Source organism: Festucalex cinctus, chromosome 16 (assembly GCF_051991245.1).
Source record: "Festucalex cinctus isolate MCC-2025b chromosome 16, RoL_Fcin_1.0, whole genome shotgun sequence".
NCBI classification, from domain to species: domain Eukaryota; kingdom Metazoa; phylum Chordata; class Actinopteri; order Syngnathiformes; family Syngnathidae; genus Festucalex; species Festucalex cinctus.
Window position 1 is genome coordinate 8147808 of NC_135426.1, and position 27969 is coordinate 8175776.

At 42.3% G+C, this 27969-nt stretch overlaps 1 protein-coding gene and 2 long non-coding RNA genes across 9 annotated transcripts; 1 reads left to right on the forward strand and 2 right to left on the reverse strand.

The window, feature by feature from the left end:
• Positions 1-477: 477 nt before the first annotated feature.
• Positions 478-7417, forward strand: LOC144003862 (uncharacterized). 3 transcript variants are annotated; one of them, XR_013279102.1, is made up of 5 exons: positions 478-683; positions 1934-1996; positions 4934-5026; positions 6144-6879; positions 7002-7417. It is a non-coding gene; the product is annotated as an uncharacterized LOC144003862 (long non-coding RNA). The 3 variants fall into 3 exon arrangements; XR_013279101.1 differs by having other exon boundaries at positions 6144-7417; XR_013279103.1 differs by having other exon boundaries at positions 4937-5026; positions 6144-7417.
• LOC144003861 (uncharacterized) lies at positions 6006-8281 on the reverse strand. Its single transcript, XR_013279100.1, has 7 exons — positions 7847-8281; positions 7726-7755; positions 7324-7391; positions 7158-7227; positions 6511-6837; positions 6248-6339; positions 6006-6180 (listed from the first exon to the last, which is right to left on the reverse strand). It is a non-coding gene; the product is annotated as an uncharacterized LOC144003861 (long non-coding RNA).
• Positions 8282-9436: 1155 nt separating this feature from the next.
• On the reverse strand, positions 9437-20853 carry LOC144004011 (uncharacterized). 5 transcript variants are annotated; one of them, XM_077500856.1, is made up of 23 exons: positions 20510-20853; positions 19428-19630; positions 19235-19339; positions 19057-19152; positions 18877-18987; positions 18581-18704; positions 17599-18004; positions 17435-17502; positions 16449-16692; positions 16189-16364; positions 15896-16118; positions 15671-15819; positions 14725-14816; positions 14476-14633; positions 14254-14399; positions 13946-14183; positions 13521-13865; positions 12076-12218; positions 11713-11962; positions 11132-11256; positions 10370-10631; positions 10194-10297; positions 9437-10096 (listed from the first exon to the last, which is right to left on the reverse strand). In XM_077500856.1, the coding sequence occupies exons 1-23, from the start codon at positions 20547-20549 to the stop codon at positions 10089-10091; spliced, it is 3816 nt and encodes a 1271-aa protein (XP_077356982.1). In that variant the 5' UTR covers positions 20550-20853; the 3' UTR covers positions 9437-10088. The 5 variants fall into 5 exon arrangements, with proteins under 5 accessions (XP_077356982.1, XP_077356983.1, XP_077356984.1 ...); XM_077500857.1 differs by lacking the exon at positions 20510-20853 and adding an exon at positions 20230-20352; XM_077500858.1 differs by lacking the exon at positions 20510-20853 and adding an exon at positions 20195-20349.
• Positions 20854-27969: the final 7116 nt, after the last annotated feature.

Here is a 27969-nt window from a genome sequence, read left to right on the forward strand (position 1 = left end):
CATGTTCTAGATTGTGTCATTTGAAATGCTCTTGTTTATGAGTAATCAATAGGACAATTCTACAATTTGTTAGTGATAACCCAAGAAGGCTGTCAAGATATTTCAATATTTCTTTAAGACATTTTTTTCTTCTTAAATTCTGTTTTTTTCTTTTGTTTTTGTGTTTATCTTTGTTGTTGGGATTTTGTTAGGTATATGATGTCTTGTAAACGTTAACCTGTCCACTTGTCATGTTCTGGCTGAACACCCGGATTAAAAAAAAAGAAGAAGAAAAAAAACACACGTTGACCGCTGGTTTTTGAAACGAGTCATTTAAAATGTTTAAAGTTTAAACTTTAAATGCTGGATGTACCGTTCAACACACAATGACAAATTTGGCATCTACTTCGTTACTCGCTACGGCGTTTATTATTATCATCATCATTTTAGCGAGTTAACTAGTTAGCCTTGACTGAGCTGCGACCCGGAAGTTAAACACTGACCGGAAAATGTTTGGAATGGCGTTTGGCATGGCGTTTTGTTTCTAGCAGATGAAGTTATGTTAGTACTAGTAGTTGCTTTTTTGATTGTTTACATGCACTGAGACGTCCACAATAAAGGAATATTGTCTCCACGTCGGCTGCTGCCCGCCATCCTTCACGTCAGCAGAAGAAACGTGGTGAATGGCTACATGTTGTGAAAAGGTAACTCATGCTCAACTTTTCCACGCTTTCACTGCACGGTCCTCTTAAGATATATTTTTGTTTATAAAGAACCATCGTCTGCTATTTAGCGTGGCCTCAGTTGACTCGATTTGATAAAAAAAAAAAAAAAAACATTTAGGTGTGTTTACACAATCTAACGAGACACGATACTATTGTCCAATGTAAAATGTGTTTATTAGTCTACCTGTCAAAAACGAAAAAGTGTGAGATTGTAGTAGCGATAGCGGCATACTGTCACGTACGTTGTGTTACGTCAAGTCATGTCGAATATTTATGAATGAAGAACGGTATCTCGTTTTATACTCGAGTAAATTGTAGTTTACCATTCACGGTCTGTGTTTCCAAAGGGTCGCGATTGTAGCGTGACGTCACATTGTAGTCCGTCAGTGAATGCTGCATTCGAGGATAGTCGGAAGTCGGACATATCCGAGTTTGGTTTTTTATATATATATATATATATATATATATATATATATATAATATTGGTCCTCAAAACTCATTTTGGCCCCTAGCAAACTTACCTGCTCGCAACTTTGCTTCATTTGTTTTTATCTTATTTCATAAGCATTCCATACAGATTATTAGTTCTCCGTATAATTTAATAAATTATGCAAGGGGATAGCCGCAAACTCTCACGTACGTTGCGTTACACGGAATTTGTTCGAATATTTATGAATGAAGAAAGCTATCTAGTTTTATACTCGAGTAAATTGTTTTGCCATTCAGAGTTACGTCACATTGTAGTCCGTCGGTGAAGTCGGGGTCCTTTTTTTTTTTTTCGAGTTCGCAAATTCAAGGGGGCGTTCCCGTACACACTTCCTGGTTTGAAGTTCTAAAAGTCCGATTTCCGACTATCTGCGAATGCAACATTATATGTTCCAGAGGGCGGGGCAGTAGGGGTTGGCGAAGGCGCCTTGCGCGGGTTTTGGGCGTGAGAAGGGTGGAGTCAGATGAGCTGACTCGCTGAGTGAGCAGGTGGGGGAGTGGCTTAAATTGGACCGCACTGACCTGCTTGCTTGACTGCATGTATCACTTGCATTCTATGAAAAATCACCAAAAGACAGCCTATCGTCAAAACTTCAATAATATGACATTTAGAAAGTAGTGATGTGAATATTTAAGAGTATTTCAGTTGTATGAAAACCGAGTGTTTTATGCAAATTAGCACCTCCGATATGCAAATGAGCATGACTGACTGCTTCCGTTTCTGTTTTCTTGACATGATGGAGGCCGTTTGGGACATGGATGGGTCTGCGCTTCAACTATGCAATTGGAAACCTGCTTTTAGACAGGTATGTGTACTTTTTTTGACAGAAGATGCAATGCTGTGTGTTGAGGAGGTGTGTCTGATGCCACTTAGCCATTTGTCAGTGCACTTTATTTCTGCTTGATGTACTCGGACACACACCAGAACAACATTCAATGGTTTTGAACATGTGCTTTTAAAAAAAAATCACTTTGGTGTGGCCCAAAGGATTGAAAAATAAATTATTTTGAATCTTTCTTTAAATAAGTTGGCAAAATAAAAACACCAAATGTATTTAAAAAAAAAACAATTAGGTTGATATTATGTTGTCTATTTTATTGAAATAGTTTGTGTAAAAAACAAACAAACAAACAAACACTTCAAAGCACATGTCCAGGAGCATTGAATGATGTACTTGTTGTCTGGTTCCATGTGTGGCAGTGCTGATGAATTGGGGTTGGCGAGAGATGGGTCAGCCAGCTGGTGTGTCTGATGCTACTTAGCTATTTGAATTAGCAATTTGACTTCCGCTTGATGTGCTTAGATACACATCAGCACAACATTCAATGGTTCTGAACATGTGCTTTTTTTTTTTTTTTTTTTTTAAATCACATTGTTGTGGCCAAAATGATTTGAAAAATAAATTTAGAAATTTTTTTCAAATAAGTTGTCAAAATAAAAACACCAAATGTATTGCTTTTTTAAAATCAGTTAGCTTGATATTATGTTGCCTACTTATTAAAATACTATTTGTGCAAAAACAAACAAAAATGTTCAAAGCACATGACCAGGATCATTGAATGATGTACTTGTTGTCTGATTACCTGTGTGGCAGTGGATGAATTGGGTTTGGCCTATAGAGAGATGGGTCAGCCAGTTGGTGTGTCTGATGCTACTTAGCTATTTGTCAGTGCACTTTGACTTCTGCTTGATGTATTTAGATACACTAGAACAACATTCAATGGTTCTGAACATGTGCCTTTTTTATTTATTTATTTTTTTATTTTTTTATTTAAATCACATTGGTGTGGCTCAAATTATTAAAAAATAAATTATTTAGAAAATGTTTCAAATAAGTTGGCAAAATAAACTTTTTTTCAAGTGTATTTTTAAAACTCTTTGACTGCCAGGCCTTATAAAAACAAAACAAAAAAATCCACAGTGCCAGCCGCTTTTGAGCATTTTAACTCATCTTTCAAGGCAAAAAGAATATTGTTTGCCTTTACTACATATACAATGTGGCTACTCAATGAAAGATCGCATTCCATTCATTGGAATTTTACTAATCATCATGAAACGTCTTTGGCAGTCAAAGAGTTAAAAAATCAATTAGATTGATATTATGTTGCCTACTTATTAAAATAAATACTGTTTGTACGGAAAACAAACAACAAAAATCTTCAAAGCACATGTCCAGAAGCATTGAATTATGTATTTGTTGTCTTTTTTTCCACGTGTGGCAGTCGATTAATTGGCTTTGGCCTATAGAGCGATGGGTCGGCCAGTTGGTTTTTGCTTGCACTCATGTACTGAATGGCTTTCCAAACTAGCCAAATGCTTTGGCGCACCCTAGTTGTTGTCTTGACTAATGTATAGAGGTTATGATAGTAGATAGACAAGTCATGAGGTGTCAGTAGATCACTCAAGTGTACCTAATCAAGTGTCCAAATATTAGGTACACTCTGTCTTATTTCTTGACTATTGTGTACATAATCTATTGACAGATAGATCATGTCCACAAATGTTATGAGTGCACAGTAGAACCTCTGCATGTTGTTCCATGTGCTCTGTTAGCTTCATATTTCAAATGTGCATAGAAGTAGTTAAAAAAAAAAAAATTGCTAAAAATTGTTCTGCTTTGACTGATGATTCCACATGCTAACGCTAACGTTTGTTAGTGATTTTTAACGGAAGCATTTTAGTGACAATTTGGCATCATTACTTACGGAAGTAATGATGTCAGGGTTTTTTTGTTGTTGTTTTTTTGGTTGAGCTAGGTAGAATTTGACTTAGCTGCGACCCCAAAGTGTTGTAATTTGATGTGAATGAGCATGACTGACCCCGGGTTTTCACTGGATGCGGTTGCGGTGCGGTTGCGGTGCGGTCCGGCGACGCAAGCAATTAGATTCCATTCATTCGAATGGTGCAGTTTACACCGCTTGCGGGTGCGTTGCGTGTCGACTGCGGAAGGCCTGCGGCGTGCCGCAAGCCTTCCGCCAGGATAGCCTATTTTCTATTTTTGCCGGACGCCGCAGCGGTAGGCCTCCGGCAAATGGCAAGCTAGCACAAAACACATCGAGCGGGACAGGAAGACCGAGGCAGTTTCAAAATAAATTTCCGGTTAGCTTTCAGAATAAAACACTCGCCAGCTCCTATTTCGCAAGTTTTTCAGCAAAACGTGACGTGGGCGTCGCCGGCCATGTGCTCATTCACGGTTTAGACACCAGCGAACATGGACGAGGAGAGGTTTATATTGGAGGTGGAAAACCACAAAATAATATATGACACGGCACATCCTTTTTATAAGGACTGTAATGTATTGTGAGTTTGATGTTCGCGATTGCTTGTTGTGCCCGTCTCGCTTGCCGTACTGAGCGGCAGCCGGACGCGGAAGACAGAACTAAAGAGTGGACCCGCACTGACCCGACTCTCGTTATTAATATACTTTACAAGGACAACCAAAAAAAAGGATGCTGCATGGAATCTCATAGCAGAAGAAGAAGAAAATGTTAAATAAAAAGAAGTCCACCTCTCGTTGTGAAATGCCACATGATCGCGCGCGCGCGGTCCCGCGAGACACGTTGGGAAGTGGGCGGCGACGGAGCTGCCGGACCGCAGCTGTGCGGAGCCGGTGTGGATTGACTAAAAAATTGACCCGTCCGGAGCACGCAGTCATGACGCACCGCACCGCAACCGCACCGCAACCGCATCCAGTGAAAACCCGGGGTTACTCCTTTTGTTTTTGTTTGCTGACATGATGGAGGAGGTCTTGGACGAACACGCAGCCAACAGACTCAAGACTTGAGGACACGTGGATGGGTCTGTGCTACATTGACAGCAAGATGCTCAAGGACAGGTGTGTGCGCTATTTGAAGGCAAATGTTGTGTGCTTCGGGTATGTGATGTCACTTAAGCCATTTCTCATTTTTTTAAAAACAAATCTTGGGCACATGTCCAGAAGCACTGAATAATGTTGTGTTTTGTCGCTTGTGCTCATGTGACATCACACACACAACATGGTGTCGTGCGCTGCTGCTTCCATGTACAGCCTGTCAACCAACATTTGTAACTTGAGTCCAACATGATTGCTGTGTACAAAACACTGCTTGTCTGAAGTCAAATATATCGTTCAACTGGAATGAGTGTCTCCGTGTTTTATTTCCAACTGCACTGAGTTTTCAAATTGTGACGATTTGTCAGTGTCATGCGTTCAGGTGGTTGTATTTTCAATTAACTGAATGGATTGCAAGTGGATTTTTCAGGTTGTCCTTGAAGATGTTTTGGCCTCATGTCCGAACTGGCTTTCTCGGTTCATTCTCAAGGCCAGATGGTGCGATTTTGAGCATGAATCGAGGAAGCCTGCTCCGACCAGAGGCCAAAACATCTTCAAGAACAACCTGAACAATCCACTTGCAATCCATTCAAGGCCCGAAAAATGTTTTCTTGCTACTATTAAGCTTCAACATGCAAATGAATGGACATAGCTCCGCCTACTTCAGGGAAAAATCTGAATTAATTTGCATAACTGACCACTCCCCCTCAGAATTGACCTATTGGTTGTCTTTATGCAAATCAATTTGCATAGCCACACCTACTTATGCAGATACTCAAGCAGATGAATTTGCATAAACCCCACCCCTTTATGGAACCAACCAATCAGATTGTGGCACTTATTACCTAACCCACCAATTAGATTGCTTCCTTCTCAGTAATTTGCATAACCCCACCCACTATGCAACTATGCCACACCCCTTTATTTCACAATACATTTTATGAAACTTTAAGACATTTTGTAATGTATTGGTTGTAATGTTACAAGAAGCGTTCAGAGAAGATGCAATTTGTCAACTTTAATTTTTATTTGCAGCAGTCCATGTTGAACAGCATAAATGACCAACTGGGAGAGGGGGGAAAAAAAAAAAAAAAAAAAAAAAAGTTGGGTGACTTGATTGCTGTCTCCTTGTCATCACCAGGTGAACTTGAGAGCCAGCGGGAGCAGATCGTGCCACCCTAAGACAAAGCGACATCAGTTAGTCAACTTGTGCAGCAAATGTTTTTAAAATGTGATGAAACCCACCAGCACAGAAGGGGATCTGACAGCTTGTGGGATTTGGGACAAAAATCACCACACGGCTGCATTGCCAGGAAGCCCGCCATGTTCCGCTGTGCCTGCAACAGAACATCGGAAGACAACGAGAAGCTCAGCGAGTCAACATTCAAAGCTTACCGTCAATCCAGTCAACGTCTTCCAGCTGATGGCACCATGCAGCATCAAGAAAACAAGTTGAACTTTTTTTTTTTTTTTTAAATGCAGCAAATATTTGACAAGATGAAACCCACCCGTGGAGAGGAGGACCTGCGAATTTGTGGAACTTTCAGTGATGATGCAGCTGCATTCACAGGACGCTGACCAGGAAGAAAACATTGAAGTGATGCATTGACGGAACGTACTCAAAACAGTCCAGCTTTTACTTCACTTTATTAACACGTGTCAACAAAACATGCAGCAGCAATTTAGACAATGTTTGTCTTTTTGCACCACAGGTGCAGGATCTTGCTTGCCAGGCCGTTCTGCCATGATGACCAATTCAAGACAAGAAGCCTCCTTGCACAGTTAGAAAACAATTGGTTCAGCTTCTCTCGGGCCCAGCGATTCTTTGGCACCACCTAGTGGACAAAACCAGCCTGAATGGCGTCAGCGCAAAAAAGGTAAATTTACCTTTTTGAGGGTCCCGAGTGAAGCGCAGTTCAATGCAGCTTTGGGGGAAACTACACAAAGAGATGTTCAAATATGTTTGACAAATGTTCACGTCAGCCATTTTGTTTTGCAGCATGCTCAAACCCAGCCATGACTAGCCTTGTACACAATTCCTGTTCCTCAGGCAGCTCTGGTTCAAGTCTAGATGCCGTTTTTAAACTTGGACATGTACACACAAAAAAGCAGCATGTTAGGAATGGTCAGTGCAAGTCACCCGTCATGTACTTACCCTCCTTCAGTCTTGTCGAGGACGACAACTCCAACGAGAGGCCAAACTGTCAACTTGTTTTCCAAGAAGCCTGCAGGGTGGAGTTAAAAAATGAGGTAGTGTACAGCACATTGGACCATCCTGGCCCTTAGAAATGCATACATTTTTGCTTGTAATGTGTTCCTACTTGAATTGCATCACTGGAAGCCTCCTGTTGGCATCCAGCATGTTGTAGCTCATCATCATGTGTTGCACCTAATTAAAAACATATCACATTTTAACGTGTTTGAGTGTTTGTGTCTCAACCAGTGACGAGAACAGGGCTAAGATGGACACAGTCAATGGCCTGCGGCATGCTGGCTGGGCTGAAAGACACTGTGACATTAAAAATAGTTAGCTTAGAAACATGCAATCATATTTAGCCAGTGGAGAGAGAGAATTTAAAACAAAACAAAACAAAAAGAGTCTCAACGCCATGGCCAAAAAGATAAAGTAAGCAACTTGATTTCATGTTCGCTTAAAGATGCAAGACTGTGGACAAATTAAAAGAAGAAAGTTAAGAGTTGATTCTCATTGAAGTACAACCTACCTTCTGCCAAGCGGTGTTCTTCTCCAGACGCTGCAAAGGGGAAAAACAAGTCGCGTTACTCGCGATCTGCCGTTTCCAAGTACAGTTTCGGCGTTTAATAACAAATAAGTAGTTTACTTACCGCGAGGCGCGAGCATTTGTTGCCAAACGTCAAATAAATGAGTTTCATTTTAGAACACTGTTTGGTGGTAAATGACCACCATCGAGCAAACATTTTAGCTAGCATGCTAGTAAAAGTGTTCGCATGCTGAAAAGGTGAACATGTTAAAAGTTACAACTACGAGTGTAAAAATAATCTTTAAACAAGCCTCTTGTCAAAGCTTTTGGTCATCTTGTCGAGATGAGTGGAGACCAGCAGGAGGACGATGTCGACGTGATGCTGGTGAAGAAAGATCGCGCTTTCAATTAGTCACGGCTTAAATAGGTTTCGGTAACAACGTCATCATCACGTGCTATTTTTTTTTCAAAAGCTTTATTTAACTAAGAGAAAAAAAAATGAACTGCATAGACAGAAAATCCTGATAAAATCAGCAAAGTGTCTGACCCGGGGATCGCACCCTGACCCTTTGAACCGGAGCCCGCGTCGTTACCCATTCGGCCAAAGTCACGTCTGACTTCCGGTTCTTTTGGTCGTACTTATACTGAGTTACAAAGTGTGGCCAACCCATACATGATATCCAAATCTATGAATAGAACAGTAAATCCGTTATCCCTCAAAACCCGGATAGTCGAGTGGTATACAACATTGCCTCTGGTCCACTTGTTCTCGTGTTCGAGTCTCCCTGTCTGCAATTCGTTATTATGTTTGTTCCGGGGGTGCACAACCGAGGATCGAACCCGAATCGCTTGAACCAGAGGCAAAGTTTTATACCATTCGGCCATCATTGTTGAAGGTGATCGACCTTGTATGTTATGTATTTGTAGGATTTCCACATGCTTATATGAATATAAATGCGATATGATCCAGTTTCGGTGCCGCAGAAACTGGCCGAGCGGTTTGTCACAAAGATTTCACTTCTCACAGACGCGGGTTCGATTTCAGGTCTGTTCTGGTCTTATTTCTCAATATATTGAAAATAAGGGAGAGAGCGGGGATCGAACCCGGTACCACTGGTAGGGAAACCGTTGTCATATCACATCGGCCACCTGCTCAATGTGCTTTCGACAGAAATCATTGAAGGTGACGTGTAGGGGTCGTTCAATCCGAAATTCCTCCAGTCATGAACACTATCCATACGTCTTTCTTTTAATGCTTTTTTTTCTTTTTCTTTTTTAAATGGGTATCACTTTCAATTCCCGCATCCTGGTAGTTAGTTATGTCATCGACTCAAGCGATTGTTTTAAATTAACAGCTCAAGAACAAATCAAGCCCTATTCCCCACCCTGAACGTAGTTACTCCAGTTATCCACAGGAGGGCAGTATTGCATCGCATTTCAATTGCTTTTCCGTTTTTCTCTAAACTTTCGCCACGACTTTGATTGACCACCTGTGTTTAACTGTTTTCTTTTAGTGTTCAAAACATTATTTGGTAGTTGCTAAGTTTTTCGCTCCAGTATTTCCTCCCACACTGGGAGGGATGGCTGGTCTTCTCCTGCCCACTCATTTTGGCCACCTCGTGTTTGGTGTAGTTGTAGTTGCTCCAATTAGCCACAAGACGGTAGAATTTCACACCATTCGTTTTTGCGAGTCAACGTCACAAGGTTTTTTTTTTTTTCCCCCCTTTAGGGTGCTTTATTTATAATGATCCTGCTGTACAAAAAGTGAAATTCCAACATGACAAATTACAGCAACACATCCTGAATTAGACAAGCTTTTCACCAATGGAAAAAAAAAAAAAAAGATCATATGCATGAACAGGAAAAACTCAGTGAATAAAAAGATGAAATAAATTAGCTACAAAACTTTGGATCACATACAGCAATGTTTTAAATAAATAGAACTCTGCTTAAGACGTCTGACGCAATTAAGAAACGAGAATGCATCTCACTCGTTTAGCACTTAAAATTGTATACAACAATGACGTGGCTATAAAATGAAGTAGAAAGATAACAGATTGGGCAAGTGAAGCGTCATCAAGTACAAAACAGATTTGTGGACGATTGTTTGTTTGGGAAAAAAATGTCAGTGGTTCCGGAAGAAAGAGCAGCAGCATGTGAGAACACTCACATAGCCGCGTGCCTTCCGAGTGTCTTCGCTTGGGAGGGGAGGGGGCGGAGTGGACTCGCCCGAATATGGCATCAGCGCAGACGATGACGTCACAGTTTCTTCAGCGTGAATATCTCGATTGGACATTCATCTTCTTCTTCTTCGACTTCTTTTGCGGCTCCAGGATTTGGCACGGAGGCAAATCGCCCTTTTATTTTTACGAGTCTGCAGCACAAAGACAGCCATTTTTTTTAATCTCACACTTTGTGATGGTAATAAATGTAAATCTGTTCCTGCTCGTCTCCAAAAAAAAAGCCCTCACCTATGTCATCAGCCGCATCGTCGGGCTGCGGGTCGGACACCAGGTACTTGTCGCCAAATATCTTGACCAGCTGGTCGAAATACTTGCACTCCTGCTTGTCTCCTCTGCAAACATGACACGAAAATTAAGAGCGAGCTGAAGTGATGCTCGCACAACACTTCTCCAACACTTCTTACTTCCTGCCATCGAGGAACTGCCGGAAGCTGTACTTGAGCCTCTTGATTCGGGTCTGGCACTGCTCGGGCGTGCGCTGGTATCCCTGGCTGGCCAGGGCGTCCGAGATCTGCATGAAGATGTGCCTGTTCTTGGTGCAGCCCTTCAGGTTCTCCTGCACGTCCTCGCTGCCCCACACGCTCAGCAGCACCTCCGTCTCGCCGTCGCTCCACGGGTGCTTGGAGTTGTCCGACAGCCACTGGTTGCCAGGGGAAACTACAAAATCTGGACGGGATGAATCGGGATTTGAAAAGCCTGCTGAGCACACTTTCAATTAGGTTTTCTTATTTACAGCAATCCCTCGTTTAGCGCGGGTTCATCTTTTGCCGACTCGCTGTTTCAACGTTTTTTACAGCGTTTTTTTATTTATTTTTTTGGTCTTTGCGCAGCCGTACCTCTCGAACCCTACGTCCGATTGGGGACATAAGGGCATCCGTGAATTTGTCTCGACAAGACCTTTTTAATGGTGTTTGTCCCGTCGTTCCACAACATTGCATTCCGGAGATATGCATAAAATATATGCTGTGATGTATAACAAGTAAATTGAAGAAAAACAAAACAAAAAAACATACTTTCAATGGAAAATAAATGAATGTAAATGGAAAGAAAATTATGAATAAAAAACATTAATAATAAACTAAAAATCATACCAATACAGAAAAACATACAATAAATGAAAAAAACTAAAAATAAAAAACATCTAATTTTTTTTTTGTGGACGTTACCTCTGATGGGTTCGTATAAGCCGTTGTCGAGCTCGTCCGGAGCCGGAATGCCCACAATCGAGGAATCTGACTTTAAATCCCGACTGAAGATTTCCTCCAGTTCTCGGAAGAACTTGAAGTCCTGCCTGTGGAGGAAAAAACAAAGTGGGTCTTTTCACTATGTCGCTATATCTAACTATATCGTCGCTGCTATGTGAAAAAAACACTTATGTCCATTTTTTTAGTTTTACGTTTTTGGGATGAAACAATGCTATGGAAGCCCATTCCGCCAAAAAAAAAACAAAAAAAAAAAACAGATTCCCCAGTGGGGGAAACAGGCCTCTCTTAGAGTGGAAAAAAAAAGAAAAACAAATTAAATAAAAAAATGGGGGAAAAAAATGGAGCTAAGTGCTATTCCAATAGAAGCGCCAATATACTGATATACGTTTTCAGATTCAACCTCCGCCTTGTTTTTGATGAACACTTAGGCCTACTCCACCATACTTGGACTGCACTGCATAAAACTCACTAAATGATTGGTCCATGTCACGTGGACAAAAAAAAAAAAAAAAAACAGCAGTAAATGTCCCGGCACTACTGACTTTTCGTGGAGGAAGCCGTATTTGAGGCGCTTGATGCGGGTGTAACACTGCTCCGTGGTCCTGGTGTAGCCCCGGTTGCTCATCCGCTCCGAGATGAACTCGAAGACGTGGCGGTTCTTCAGGCAGCCCCTCAGCGTCATCTGCACGTTGTCCTCCCCCCAGATCTCCAGCAACGTCAGCGTCTCTTGGTCCGACCACGGCGTCTTCTTATTGGGGTCTGGCATCAGGTGGCTGGTGGACGGCTGCTCAACTAAAATCAGAATAACAGTTTTGCATTGCCCTTTTCAAAAGACTCAAAATATACTTTACAAGAATAATAAAGGACATTCCACTCAAAATGCATTTGGAGGCGAGTGGACCTACAGACGTCTGAGTAGGTTTCTTCCAGGGGTGGCAAGGAGAGAGATGCTGAAGAAGAACACGTTTCCACATCATTGAAAAGAGAGTTGTCACCAAGCACTGGAGCCAGAAGGTTGAAGTAGCGAAAAGCTCCAGATCGCCCATTTCTGGGGGGAAAAAAAAACAAAAAACAAAAAACGTTTATCACATGTCTACACATGCACTCGTAAATTTTGGTGACTGTCATGTTTGTTTTTTGGACATAAACATCAGCATCAGCGCAGACGTAATGTTTTGTGTCTACGGAGCAACAAGGTGCGCCAACGTTACGAGTCTCATTCTAATATTTTCAGTACAGATTAGTTATTTTACATTGTTAATGCACACACACACACATTGAGTTCCTCCACATATTGATTCGATTCACAGGCATATTACGTGCACCTTCATCTGACAATTAGTGTGGATTTTAAATAAAGGGCCAAAACATGCCATATGAAAATTCAACTGCACTAAAAAAAAAAAAAAAAAAAAAAAAAAAAACTAGCCACCAGAGGGTGCTAGAACTGCACAAATGGAAATCAACCTGACATTTTTTTAACAGATGCGTTGCATTTAAATATCGTGTACATGACGACGACGATATTGTGGCAGTATTAATATCGCGCGTATCGTTACATCCCTAGTACAGATATAGTAAGATCAATATGGATTTTTATTTTATTTTATTTTTTTTAGTATGTATCAAGGACGTCGATAACCGCTATTTGGAGTGGAAATTCTCTTTTCACTAACATGGATAATATTTGCGTCAAAATAATAATAAAAGAAAAAAAAAAGATATAATCATGTGTATTGAACACCTATCAGGATTCACAAAATATTAGAGTTAAAATAAAACAAACATATATATCTTAGTCAATAGACATCATTAGCTGTTTTTCCACCAACAAGCCCAGGATCTTTGAGTTCTGGGTAAAAGGAGTTCTTGGTTGTTAAAGTTCAGCAGGGAATTATTGTTGTGTTTCCACAGCGTCTTCGAGTTCTCGGTAATCCATTCAAATGAGTTTGAGGTACAATCTGAAGTAAAAACCCTGCAATGTATGAGTTATGGACCAAAATAAAAATCCCTGTTATTTTATTTTTTTTTCACCTTGTAGCACTTTGAGATGCGGATGCATGTAAAGTGCACTTTAAATTAAATCCATTATTATTATTATTATTATTATTATTATGTAACACGTCAACAGCGATGATGTGTACTGGACACAAATGTCCAATATGGCAGCAAACAGACATGGTATGTCATTATTTTGATACTTAATCGGCTTAAGTATATTTTCATAGAATCAGATGCCGCTAAACAACACTTAGCTAACTAATGTATAACAATAACAACTGCCAGGAGAGATTTGGTTACGTGCCGCTAAGAAAACCAAGAAGACCGCCGTTGTCTTTCCTTTCCTCACCTGCGGCTGTTGCAGTAGCGTCTGTAGGTCTTCTTCAGCCGCTTGATCCTGGCCTGGCACTGCTCGGCGCTGCGGGCGTACCCCACGCCGGCCAGCCGCTGGGCGATGTCCACGAAGATGTGTCCGTTGCGGATGCACGTCTTCAGGCCGTGCTGCACGTCGTCGGCGGCCCACACCTCCACCAGGGCCTCCGTCTCCCGCTCGCTCCACGGCACGTTCAGCGGGTCCAAAGTCCCGGCGTCCTGCTCGTCGTCCCTTTCGTCGCCGTCGTCCAGTGCCACCACCTCTGTGCCCAACACTTGCTCCAGCTGGTTGTAGAGCTTGTCATCCACTCGCCTTCCGCACCTAAGAAGGAAGGAATGATCGTGACCACGCCCCAAAAGGACAATCAATTAGGTACAGGTCCGCGCAGCCATAGCACTCACTTCTTGTCCTGGTAACCTTTGAGGAAGTTGCTCTTGAGCGTCTTGACTTTCTCGTGGCACTGCTCCGGGGTTTTGGCGTAGCCGAGGTCGCGCAGTCGCCCGGAAATTTCGGCGTACACGTGCCCGTTGGGGATGAAACCCGTGATCGAGCGCTGTACTTCCTCTTCCCCCCAGATGTCAATCAGCGCGGACGTCTCCTCCTCCGACCACGAGCTGACCGATACTCCCGCTTCTCCCTCTGACAGAGGCGGCCAAACATTTTTTTGTTTCCATATCGACGCTCTCAAAATCCTGCTCCCGATCTTTACCTGTTTCAGTCACCGAGTTGCTGTTGGAGTCTTCTGATATTTCAATGGGGTCTGTGACTACGGCGGTGGAGGTGGACGGACGCTTGTCCAAGATTTGTTCCATCAAATCAAAGAATTTGAAGTTGACCTTGTCGGTCCCAGATGTGCTGCGGACGGATATTTATATATTTCAATTGGCTGATTGAAAAATACCTCCCTCCCTGTATGTCTTTTGTGTTTCACCTCATGTTGTCCCGACACTGCCAATAGCTGGTCTTGAGCCGCTTGATTCTGGTGTGGCACTGCTCGGCCGTGCGGGTGAAGCCGTGGACTGACAGCTTGTCTGATATTTCACTGAAAATGTGAACGTTGGGCGGGAAGCCTTTCGTGTTCTGCTGGATCTAGACAAATGAAAGGGAAAACATAAATAATATCAACACGCACACACTTCTCAATGTCCAATTGTGTGTGAATATGAGTAAAAATTGTTACTTGTGATTCTCCCCAGAGCTCTAGAAGGATGATGGTCTCTTTGTCAGCCCAAGGGACTTTCTTCCTGTCATCCTGGAGGCTGACAAAAGACACTGAGGGCACACATAAGGGAGGAACATGTCACTCATGGTACACCGGCTCCCTCTAGTGATATATGAAATAATCACTGAATGAAATGTTCAAAATACATACAGTATTAGTCACATCATCTTTAACTCATTTGCTCCCCAAAACGTATAAATATGTTATATTTTAAATGTATTAAGTGTCCCAAAGACTTATTTATACGTTTTTTTTTTCATGCTAGCTAGAGCATACAGAAGGCTTTGATACAGCCTCTCAACTGCACAGAATTGGTGAAAAAAAAAAGTAATTACAAAAACGGCCAGCAGGTGGCAGCAGACTATAGTATATCAACCAGGGCCATGATGAATAAAAGTTGTTTCCCCACAATTCTAAGCAGATTTTGTGAATAATGATGAAACCTAGCTATATTCTAATGCTAATTGCTGCAAAACGGAAACAGATAGAAATATACTTTTTTTTTCCTGATGAAAGAGACTCTATATTAATAGAACACAATATTCTGTGAGCTTTGCAAAATCAGTCAAAATCCAGTAAAACAACCGGGAGCGAAGGAGGTTGCTTCAGTGAAAATGGCAGCGAGTCAATGAGTTAAGTACATTTCAGATGAATTTGACGTTTAAGTACATCCATCCGTCCATCCATCCATTTTCTGAACCGCTTGCTCCTGACAAGGGTTGAGGGGGGTGTTGGAGCCTATCCCAGCTGGCTATGCGCAGTAGGCAGGGTACACCCTGAACTGGTTGCCAGCCAATTGCAGCTTTTAAGTACATTTACGTTTAAAATTAGTTACTACCATTTGTTTTCAAATATTTATTTGAGGAGAATTTTCAATGTTTTGGTGGAGCATATTTCTTCGTACCGACATCCTGAATGGAACATGAGGGCGAGTCATTGTCGTCGGTCTCCGCCGACGTCTCGTTCAGTTGCGGGGTCGATCGGTGTTCTTTCAATAAAAACCTCGCCAGCTCATTGTAAAACTTGCACTGAACTTGCTCCAGGCCCTTCATGCTGCAGAAGAAGAAAAAAATAAGTCAGATGCCGGGAGCTTAAAAAAACAAAAGTATATTTTCCTCAGGACACGTACTTGTTTTCGTAGCACTGCCTGAAACTGGACTTGAGCCGTTTCAGCCTCGTTTGGCACTGCTCGGGCGTCCTGGAGAAGCCCTGCGTGGTCATCTTGGTGGAGATGATGGGGAACATGTGCATCGTTCTGTTTGTTCCTCTCAGCTCTTGCTGCATCTTCTCTTGGCCCCACGTGTCAATGAGGGCCAGCGTCTCCGGCTCAGTCCATGGCACATTCCGAGTTCCTTTAAAAAGACAACATTCATTTTATCTTACTGGACAGTTTTTTTTCCCCACAAAATGGTGGCATCGTACCCATTTCCTGACTGGTCTGTCCCACAATCTGCAACTCCTCCTCGCCGTCCTGAGACTCCTCGTCATCGATTACCTCGTCAACGTCGTACGTCAAGTCGGGTGCGGCTGACGAGGCCGGCGAGCCCAGCACCCGCTTCATGTGCTCGTAAAACGTGTGCTCCACTCTGGAGGTGCCCCTGAGGAAGATGGCGGCGCTCCAAGTTGCAGCGAGAAGGAACATAAACAAGCAGCGAGCGGGCGGGCGGGAAGACGAGACTAACTTATTCTGCCGGAAGCCTTTCTTGAGGCGCTTGATGCGCGTCTGGCACTGCTCCACCGTCCTCTTGAAGCCCCTCTCGGCCATTTTGTGGGCGATCTGGACGTAAATGTGGCGATTCTTCAGGCAGCCCTTCAAGGCCCGCTGCACCGAGTCGTTCCCCCAAATGTCGAGCAGGTTGAGCGTCTCCTCCTCCGTCCACGGAAGCTTTGCGTCGCTCGTCGACGCGACGGAACCTTCGTGAGCGTCTAATGATCACGAGACAAACGAGTCGGCCAGTGATCATTCCGTCATCGAAAAATTTTTAGCACAAAATTTTTTTTCCAGACCAAAACTAAAATAGAAGCCATTCACTGAAACTATAATGATAACTAAAACTGACTGACAATTTCATCAATGACGAAAACAAAAATGAAAGCAACAGTGACGAAAATTCACACAATCCTGTTCAGTGTTTACTGCACTTTATTTAATGTTCAAACATGTTTACATTCATTGTGCAGCTGTAAGATTAATCTCAAGCAGTTTTGCACTTTTTTTTTTTTAATTTAGGTGAAAACTACATTACATTGTCAGTTCAACACGTTTCATTGAAACAAAGTCACCGTTGTATTAAATGTGACTTGTGTGTTAAACTACAGTTACAAATAGGTGTGTTATTGTTTTGTGTATAAAAGTTGAAATGGATGCTGAAGGAAAATATCGACTAAACTGTCAATTTAATTGACTAAAACTGATCTTTATTTTCGTCGAACTAAAATCGGATTAATTGTAAAATACAATCAGATAACTAAATTATGACAAACTTTAATTAATTTCAGTCAACTATAACTAAAACTGAATTAAAATTTGTTCAAAATTAACTCAAGTCGGTCATAGATTATGAGCATTCCTTATTTTTGAAAGCAATTTTTTTTCCCCCAGTGAAAACTGAGCGAGCCCAAAAATTTTGAACAGTAGTGCATGTGAAGGAAAAGCCACTGTACAAACCTGTATAATCCCCCCATATGGAGATTAGGGGAGATTCACCAGAATTCTCATCATCCATTGAGGACTCTCTGTAAAGGTCAAAATACAGTAATGTATCATCTCATTTCTTTTTAATCACTGACACGTAGCAATGGTAACTAAATGACAGCAAATGGTTCCCTTACAAGAATGACGACGCTTCCATGCGTTGCTTTGCGGGCGTCTCCACGCTACCGCTCAGCCGCCTCTTTCTCAGCACCCGCCCCCCTCTGATGCTTTGGCTGAGCTCGCTGACCGCCGGGACCACAGGCTCAGGTTCGGGCTCGGGCTCCGGGTCGTTGGACGTAGTAAGGTCTATGGTTTCGTCACAGGAACTTTGCTTCCTCGCCTCGTGAGAAAATTCCCGCGACCTCCTGCTCGCCGTCTCCGGGGTGCTCATGTTGGCGGGTGCGTCGGGGCGGGTGTGGTGCTCCGAGGGTCTTGGGTCTCTGTGAGCGGGCAAGTAGGAGGTAGCGTCCGTGGCAGCTTTGGTCCCGGGAGGGAGGGACATGGAGGTGAGGATGCAGTCGTCCATAGGTAATAGCCTTGGATCTGCACAGGAACGTAAAGGCACGCACTTTGAAAGCGGTGGCAGGATAAACATTCTTATTTGGCCAATGAAAATGACTGACTTAATTTCCAATAGGAAAGACTACTTCTGTTTTAGTCGGACTTTTTTTTTTTAATAGGCTAATCTCAAAAACTGAGGTTCCGCTCAACTTTTAAGTAGGGATGTCACGATAACAACAATACTGAAAAACTAAACTAAAACATACTACGGCGGTCATCACTCCCATATATCAGTCATACCAGCAAATATTATTAAACATCTCCATCAAAAAACATTATTTTCACCCAGCTCAACCAAACACAGCATTGTGAACTACATACACTATGATACTTTGCACCACTGAGCCAATAGGAGTGCATTATTATGTACAAAAATACAATACTGTGCCTTTTTCCCCCAAAAAAATTAGCTTTTTTTTTTTCCTTTTCCAGCATCGTGAGCTTTTTAAAATATCGGCAATACCCACAACATCATGATAATCATCATATCGTAACATTTGGATTGGATATTGTTCCATCCTTACTATGTCGTGTCAAAAACCGAACAAGTGTGATCACCTTTCTCCTCAAAATGCCCAAGGTTTCTGTGGTGTTCAAGTAGCGCTTTCATGTCCGCTGGTGGGAAAAAGGATTGTAAACAGTCGCTGAGGAAGGCCGGAGCGTCTCCGAGCAAAGCTGCCAGCTGAGGAAAGAGGGTACAATCACACATCCTTAATATATACAGGGGACGACCTGGACATGTCAGAGAAAACAACAACAACCAAGGACGTCCAATAGAAAACATACACTGACAACTGCGATATAAGGTACACTTGCACAGTGTTGGGCAGCGTGTTGATGCTGAAACAAGGCACCTGTGTGAAGTCAGGGACTGGGAGTAGCTCCTCCAGTCGGGATATAAACTCCCACACGAGCATCTCCAGCGCCGCGTGATATTTTGGCCCAAAGTACACAGGAAAGATCTCCTACGATAAAACAAGAGAAAATGGCTTCCATGCTCAAATATTCCACAAGACAACAGCGCATGGTCTCACCTCAAAAAAGTACTTCCTCTCCACTGGATCCTCCAGTAAAGAGTGCACCAACTCCACAAAATTCACCTCCGACTCCTCCACCAGGTCGATGGTACTCTTGTTAACACACACAACACAAATCCCATTGATGCAGGCTTGAAATATTGAGCAACGCTTTTCTTTATGATGCTTTATTCACATGGTGATCCTTGGCTGTGCTGACGGGAGCTTTGATTCTGTCCAGATGGGGCTGCACGGTCCGCATGTCCGCCGGCTGCTCACCTCGACACAACTCTAGAACCAGCTGAACCCGCACACCCACAAAATCCATTCAACCATTTTCAATTGGCTCCGTCTGAAAGTAAAGTGCTGAGAGACGTTTTATTACTGACCCTGGCCCTGAGTCCCAGTGTGAGCTGAGCCCTCTGGCTGTAGCTCATGAGCTCGGGGACCAGCTCCGTCACCATGGTAACAAACTCCTCCAGCATGCCGTAGTGGTCCACCAGTCCCTGCTGTACGACGCGCCACATCGCAGCTGACAGCAGCTGCAGGGGCGGGGCCAGGAGACGGAGGTAATGCACAGGGAGGTCGTTAGCTGGAATAGACAACCAAAAAAAATAATTTTTAATTGGTTTATGGATATGGCACAATCTTGGGTCTTTTTTTTTCTGATTAAAAAACAAAACTAATAACATGCCGCTGTTGCTGTCTTGTTAACTGATGGAGCAGAAGAGAGTTTGACATTGATACTAGTTATACTCGTGGTAGGCAAAGAATCACTTCAAGACTACAGTTCAGTTGTATTGAACTTTTCTAGACATTATTACTATGTGCATTCACTGAGAGACAATGAGCGTTTTTGAAAAATTTTTCACTTGCCGAGTTATTTCAGCACCAGCGGGATAATATTTGTATTTTATCCCACTTTGCCCCTGATTTTTTCTTTCTTTCTTTAGTGTGCATTAAAGTGACAAGTTTGAAATACTGTAATTGAATTTGATGACATAGGAGGAGCTTATTTGCCGTATCAAAACAAAACATCGCTTTACAAAGAGAGGCAATTTAGTCTCATCACCCCTTCATGACACATTTAAACTGTTTTATTATTATTATTCCTTCATTAGCATCCTAGCTAGCAACCACAATAATTCTTGCACACCCGCCTCACCCACAGGCCCTCGCGCATTGGCTCACATGGCAACAACATCCATCCCATAATATGTCGTCGACAGCACAAGGGTCAGCTGATCAGATAGATAGTAGTAGCCGCCAAAGCGATGACGCTAAACAGCAACGGTTCACATGCTAATTCATGATGTGCATTATTAGCAAGCACACGCACACACAAGCCGGAACGTGAACTCATCGTGATCGTCACTTAGTTACCCGCAAGCTCTCTGACGGCTGACAAAGCTACCAAACGAACCCGCTTTGTTGGCTTTTCTGTTTTTGCGTAACATGAAAGACGACGCACCTCGATTGCTGCCATTTTCAGCTCCTCGTTTTATTTCCATTTAGCAGCTGACTGACAAAACCCGAGCGGACCCCACCACTCGGGTTGGGAGTACGTCGAGAGGGGGCACAAAAAAAGCGTCACAATAACAGCCGAACTCTTGTCAGCTCGCTTCCTTAGCTCCCTTTGGTAGCCGGTAGCCGCTCCGGGCTCTTGTTTTTAGCCTGGCAAAAAAAAGGGGGAGGAGAGGCGGAACGGAACAATGGTCGCTGGTCTCATCCGCCTCAGTCCAGATCACAGCAAACCCCCTTTCCTGGTTGGCTAACGAAGACCGGAACGAACCCGTTGTAGCGGCTTTGGGACGTTAGGTGGCGATATCGCATTTACATTCACTTCCGGTCTGTGCCGACGTCAAACCTGACCTCAGGCGGACTTTGAACAAAACGTAAAAAAAACCCGAAATTAAATTAAAAAAACAAAACAAAACAAAAAAAGTAACGCAAAACAGTATGCCATTTACACACTTACATTCATTTAGATTTTTAAATGATTGATGAAGCTTTTTGTTTTGTTTTTTCTTTTTATTAATTCCAAAATCAAACATCCATATCAAACTGAGCACACAGAACAGAACCGTGCTGTCGAACAAGACAATAATAATAATAATAATAATAATAATAATACAAGTTTTTTCCCGGTTTGTCGTGCTGGCGTCACACATGACGCGGATTAAAAAAAAATAATAATAACGACTTTTCCCCCCCAACTTTATTTAATACTTTCCATTTACAATAAATAAAGTACATCGAACCAGTACCATTTAAACATGAACATCAAACAAACATATAATAAAAAACAAAACAAAAAACAAAACAAAAACAACCGCTAGGATAGCTAAAAATACGTCAAATTAAATCAAATAAATACATTACATTCAACACAAACAGAAACCATCTTCATTGCCTTTTTATTCTTACAATGTCTAATTGACAGAAAATAAAGCCTGAGTTCGTGAATGAAGGCCAAAAAGCAAGGCTTAATTCCCATAAATTTTACATTTATGTATGTGAAATTTTGCCAAAATAAATATTAATCAAAAACACCTTTGCTTTTTCCACTTTTTTTTCAACAAAACCAAAAATGACATTCTTCCAAAATGAAACAACATTTTTGTCAAAATAAGTTCTTATAAAAGAACACAGCCTAGACCAGAAAAAAAAAAAAAAATCCCATGTTGACATTGCCAAAATAAGTAAACCAAAGTTTCCGGAGAATCACAGCAGAAGCTACAGCATACATCAATGTTTTTCTTAAATCTTACTCTTTAGTAGGGTAAATGCGATTAATTATTTTAAATGAAACTTCTTTAATCTACACCTTTGAGTTCATTTCATTTGTGTTCTTATTGACAACGTACTATATGACATAGGTGGCGCTCAAATACACTTCTCTCTTGTTCGTGTGATGGTTCATCCATCCATCCATCCATTTTCTTGATCGCTTATTCCTTACAACGGTCGCGGGGGTTGCTGGAACCTATCTCAGCTGGCTTTGGGCAGTAGGCAGGGGACAGCCTGGACTGGTTGCCAACCAATCGCAGGGCACACAGAGACAAACAACCATCCACACACTCAAGCACACCTAGGGACAATTTGGAGCACCCAATTAACCTGCCATGCATGTCTTTGGAATGTGGGAGGAGACCAGAGTACCCGGAGAAGACCCACGCAGGCACGGGGAGAACATGCAAACGCCACCCAGGAAGGCCGGAGCCTGGACTCGAACCCAAGTCCTCAGTACTGGGAGGCGGACGTGCTAACCAGTCAGCCACAATACCCAACCTACTACACATTTTTCAATTGCATGTAAATAAAAGAAAATACAAATTGACAATCGTGGTAGAATCTTCCCTTGCTAAAAAAATAAAAAGTCCTTATTTCAAATAAAACACAAATAAAGGAGAATGCAGTATCCACAATCAGTCTTGCACAATCTGAGCCAACTCTTGGGAGACCTAACAACACAACAGCGGCATCAAAACATTAGTAAAAGAACATCTCAAGTAACAATTCACTCAACCTCCACTGCTGCCAAATGCTACAACCAGTGCAGGATAACAGGGCTAGCAACTGGAGAGGCAGGAGGGAACTCAGAGTTGGGAAATGGAGGAAAGTGAAGGAGGCACGGGGAACAGATGCACCAAGAGAAGACATGGAGCTGCCTATTCCGTGTAGGCACATGTGGCGGAGGAGGAGCATATGACGGTAGAGCCCCCAACAAAGCAATAACATTTTCTAGTCCGTATGAAATTCTTATCCATATCATCAACAGACTGCAAGGGACGTTTGAAAGCTTTGACCCTGTTGTGATGTGTAATCCATGTCCGTGAAGGTGTTTTGCTTGGATCAGTAATGTCCTAGGACAGGTCATAGGTCCATCTTGTGCCACCCGCTTAAAAATGACAAATGACCCTGCACCTGGGAGCCAATTTATTTATTTTGTTAGCAGGATTATCAAGAAAAACAAGTTCACCTCGCTTATGTGGGTGAAACAACTTTCTTGTCATGGGGAGGATGTACTGCTGTCACCTCCGTTTATGGCCCGACATTTCCTGCCCGCTGTCGGTACCAGATATGATTGGGGTGCAGGATTGAACGTATTGTAGCGTCTCTCAAATATAGTTAATGTGAGACATTACTTGGTTGTCTCACGTCCTTTATTTTAGAACACAAATGGTTACTGTAGGCCACAGTCACAGCAAAATACAACAATGAGATGATCAGGTACAAGCAACAGGTCTGTCGCCAACGTTTACCTCGCTCTCAACTGCTCACTCTCCCTCCTCCCTTACAAACACTCGGAAATACGTTTCACAGCAAAACAGAACATGCAACTAACAGCAACATGCATCCAAGTCGTTACAGTATTACAAAACAAACTACAAATATTCCAAACTGTATTGATGTAGTGATATACACAAAACATGAAAAAAAAAAAAACTAAAATAACAATAGACATGGGGTGGCACGGTGCATGACTAACTGGTTAGCACCTCCACTTCCCAGTGCAGAGGTTGGGAGTTCAAATCCGGGCTCCGGCCTTCCTGGGTAGAGTTTACATGTTCTTCCCATGCCTGCTTGTGTGGGTTTTCTCCATGTAGGCTACTCCGGTTTCCTCCTACATTCCGAAAAAACATGCATGGTAGAGTCATGGGTTTGAAGTTCAAAACCAAAGTGAGTGCACAGTGCAGGCATGTTGTGTGCCATCCACCCCCCACCCTTTTTTTTTTTTTTTATTATTTTTTTTTTATTTTTTTTTTACTTTGAGCACCTGCAGCTCCAAAAGTCACTGCCCACAGCTGATAATAACCTAATATTGCCATTTGCCACTATGTAGTGTACGAGAGAAACCATTTCCTCCTTTTCACCACCAGAGGTAGACATATACCGATCAAAAAAATATATATATCAAGCCCCAACGCGAGCCGTGAACAAACAATTGTTGTCAGTCCAGTGAATTTGGTACAGGTCAAACTTCCCATGAAACGCACATGTGCAGGTATTGGTGCATTTCAATGCTTAATTAGCAGGAGCTTTGAGAGTGACTGTTTCCACCGACAGATTGGCTGAGCCCTTGTAGCAGATTGCGGAAAATCACCTAATTAAGACACGCGCACACACAAAAATTGCAGCTTTTGAATGATAGTTATTTGGCCTTTGTTGTGTAATTATAGCAAAGGAGGAAGGATGGGAGAGAGTGTTAGAGAGGATTACTGCAGATCAAATGTTCTGTTCAACCTCAATTAACTGCCCAGCGTGTTGAAATGTGTTCTACATTACCTCGATAAATAATTAAGTTTGGAAGTACCCCTTTTGCAGCAGATGAGAAAGTCATGTTTGGGGATGAGGACGGGAATTAAAAGTCTGCAGAAAAGATTTTCCCACGTTGAGTGTTGAAAGAAGAATCTTTTTAGTAAATATGTATTATGACATTGGTTAGTTTTGTTGGCATGATGACTGACAGCAGACCCATACTCTATTGTTAGAGTCCTCGAGTTAAGGCGCATTCGACCTAAGGCGTTTCGACTTTACAACGGTTACACCTGGTCCACCATTTTGGCCCCATCCGCCATTTTGGCTTGTCATCCGCCATATAGCCCACAGTGTTTTCCCCTCATCCGCTACATAGCCCTTAGCTAGTGCTAGCGCTTGTGCACTTGTGGGAGTATCTTTGGCTTTTTGCCCTCTTTTTTCCCCACATCATGGCCCCAAAGAAGAAGTAAGCTACATCTTCTATCAATATTAGTCCATAAAAGAAAAGCAAATACAGGGTCAGGCAAAATGATCTGACACATTTGCAGGGTTAATAAAAGACAAATAAAGTAAGGAAACAAAAAAGTGTTTATTTTCGAAAAGTATGTATAATGCCTTTTTGTTTTGTTTCTGTATAGTGCCATTATTTTTTGTTTCTTTTTCAGTTGGTACCAATCACAGCGTGACATTGTGTTTAGGGGCGGGATATGCAACTGTGACGAAACCAGGAAGCTAACAAACAAATCCAACATGGACAAATGGACGCTATAATTAATACTGTTCTCGCAGAATGACTCACCGTTTCCTTGTTGAATGTTGGACAGCGAGAGGTGCTTCGTGCATTGCTAGCTGGTAAGATTTTCGTGCTTTCCCCCCCTTCGACATGAACGATGAACGGACACAAACGCATTTTCATCCGTGGCCGTGATTGGTTAAAACAAACGTGTAGAATGTCGTATCATCCAATTAGCTCGAATTATTGTCCAGAATGTCCTGCCTTTTCCTGACGAAATCACTGTTGAGGGGTATCCATCTGGGAATTGCCAGGTTAGTATTTTAGATTTTTTTAAAGCAAATTATTTTGATGTAAATATCGACTCCAATGGGGAAAATCGTCTTAAGTCGAAATTCGGGTTACATCGCTAGCTTAGGAACAGAATTCCGACGTAACTCGAGGACTCACTGTATTTGGATTTTTTGTTGAAATCTATTAATTGTAGAAGCCATTTTCACCCACCACTAAACATCCCCCGCATACTGACCCTTTCCAGGCATATACACTAATGAGCAGATTTCCCAAGGTGCCAGGCTACGTTTAACAATGCTGCCAAGGCGGGAGCACATCATTTGCTGCCACGCTCAAGTAGTAAGTTAATCCAGCGGGGACATGAGTGACATGGCGGTGCAGTAAAGTGGACGTTGTAATAAACACTGATCACGTCGTGGAGTTCATTTACAGCACTAAAACAAAGGTCAGTGACACTGACAGGTCCTTTAAGGACGACCTGGTGTTTACTGGCGAGCCGAGCCCGGAGGATAGCGGCCGCAGGATCCACAGCTAGTTGTTATGTGTGGGAGCACGCGGGCTCAGACTTGGCACAGGACAGTGGACAGGTGGGATGCTCAGCCAGCCAACGTCCCTTAACTTGCTCAAGTGTGTGTGTGAGTGCGTGTGGTAATTACTTTTTCACTTTGTGTACGTGTGTGTGATTAGAGGCGGTTGGCGGGTGGAGGAGCTTGTCAGAACTTATCTGCCCATCTCATCTCATCATAGTCGCTCCGGCGGATTCCCTCGATGGCTCAACAGTCAGCCGCCGCCGCCGCCGCGCCGCTGTCAATCGTGCCGTCAACGCCAGCACAAATCGATGCCAATCTCCGTTGCTTTTTATTTTTAGCTCAGCCCACGGGGGTCTTTGATAAGGATGCTCTGGCTACCTCCCCCACACCACCCCCCCTTTTTTTTTCCTTTGCCTGAAATGAGCAGGAGCCCTTGCAACCTCGTTCTCCTGGCCTGTTGATGAGAGCTGATAAGAGACGAGATGGAGCTAAAAGCCCGCTGCTCTGAGGGGGCTTTCACGGTGAAGATTGATGAGCGGACCGCTATTACATGCGCTATCAGGCCAACACGTTGTTGTATTGTTTAGTCTGAGCTATGATTGCATTTCAAACTTTTCTCTTTTATCCCAGCTGATGCACAATCCTGAAATGTAGTCACATCTCATGTAGGCAAAATTGGCTTTTACAGTTATGTTGAGTTATTTGTCACAGTAGTTAATTAATAGAGAAATGGCATTACGTGATGTGAACAGAAAGCTAACAGCTCCAGAAGTGGATCATTTGGATATGCACTCACAGGGCGCTTCATTAGATAAGACTGCCAGAATGACATAACGTTTGATGATATCGGATGCATGGATAGATGATAAACAGGTGATAGATAGAACGCTAGACAGATGGATGTTCGCATATCTACAGCCAGAAACTATAGTGTGGAATCTAGTAACCCAGATTTGCTATTGACACTAATACAAATACAATAATATGAAATAGGGATGGGCAAATACCAATACTAGGTCTCAATCACAGCTCCGCTTCAGAAAACAGGTGAGCTGTGATTGGTCATTACCTGAGCAACATTAATGTCATCTTCCTTCGATAGCAAGTTGCAAAATGGCCGCTCCCTGAGATGGACAGAAACGGCTGGATTTTGTTGTTTAACTCAAATTCCACTAATGCAATATTAACCAGAATACCATATTTAGACCAGTGGGGCTGCATAGACCATATTGTCAAAAAAAAAAAAAGGGTTTGACTTCCGCTTTAAGGAATAACATAATTGGGCTATATAGACTCTTTAAAATTATCTTACATTGTTTTGGGGAAATTTCATGTATCACACGTAGCCTACTAATGTTGGTACATGGTATCGGTATCAGTGAGTTTGAGTACTTGTACCGGCTCAGTCTGGGAAAAAAGTGGTATAAAAAATCCCTAATAATATGAATGATTAATGTAGTTATAGTAGTGGATCATACTGAGAGCTGTGTTGAATATTTTGCCTTGTTTATGTAGCCAAATAAGTTAGTTCCTAGGGATGTAAATCTAAACTTGTACTGAAAAAAATGTTCCAATACCACGACGCCAATACCACGACACAGATACTACTTCACGTCAGATGTGAATACTTTAAAGTCAACATGGAGGACAGCACCTTGTTAACCTACTTGCAAAGTATGCTCTGTAAAGTGATGATGTCGAGCAAACACCAAATTTCACATATAGGAAATGCATTGTGTTAATTAAAAACTACATTTTAATGAAATGTGAGGCAAGACTGTTGGAAAATCACGAGCTGTTAAAATATCAGTAAAGAGAAATTGCTACTCTAAAAAGTGTTAAAATTGAGGGAAACTTTGGCCATATTCAAGGAAAGTATTTTTCTGAACAATAGTTGATTAATTATGAAGACGTGTTCATCTCAGGTGCAAGATAGCGTTACATTATCCAGTATTGGTACTTGGGATTGAGGACTCATACTTAGTATGGGGGGAAAAAAAAGGCTCATCAGTGCTGCCCTTGTATTATCCAATCAATCAATACTTCATGTTTATTTTGGTAGTTTTCCAGTGGCGTAGAACTGTGCAGTTTCACACTGAGACCCGTTTCTAA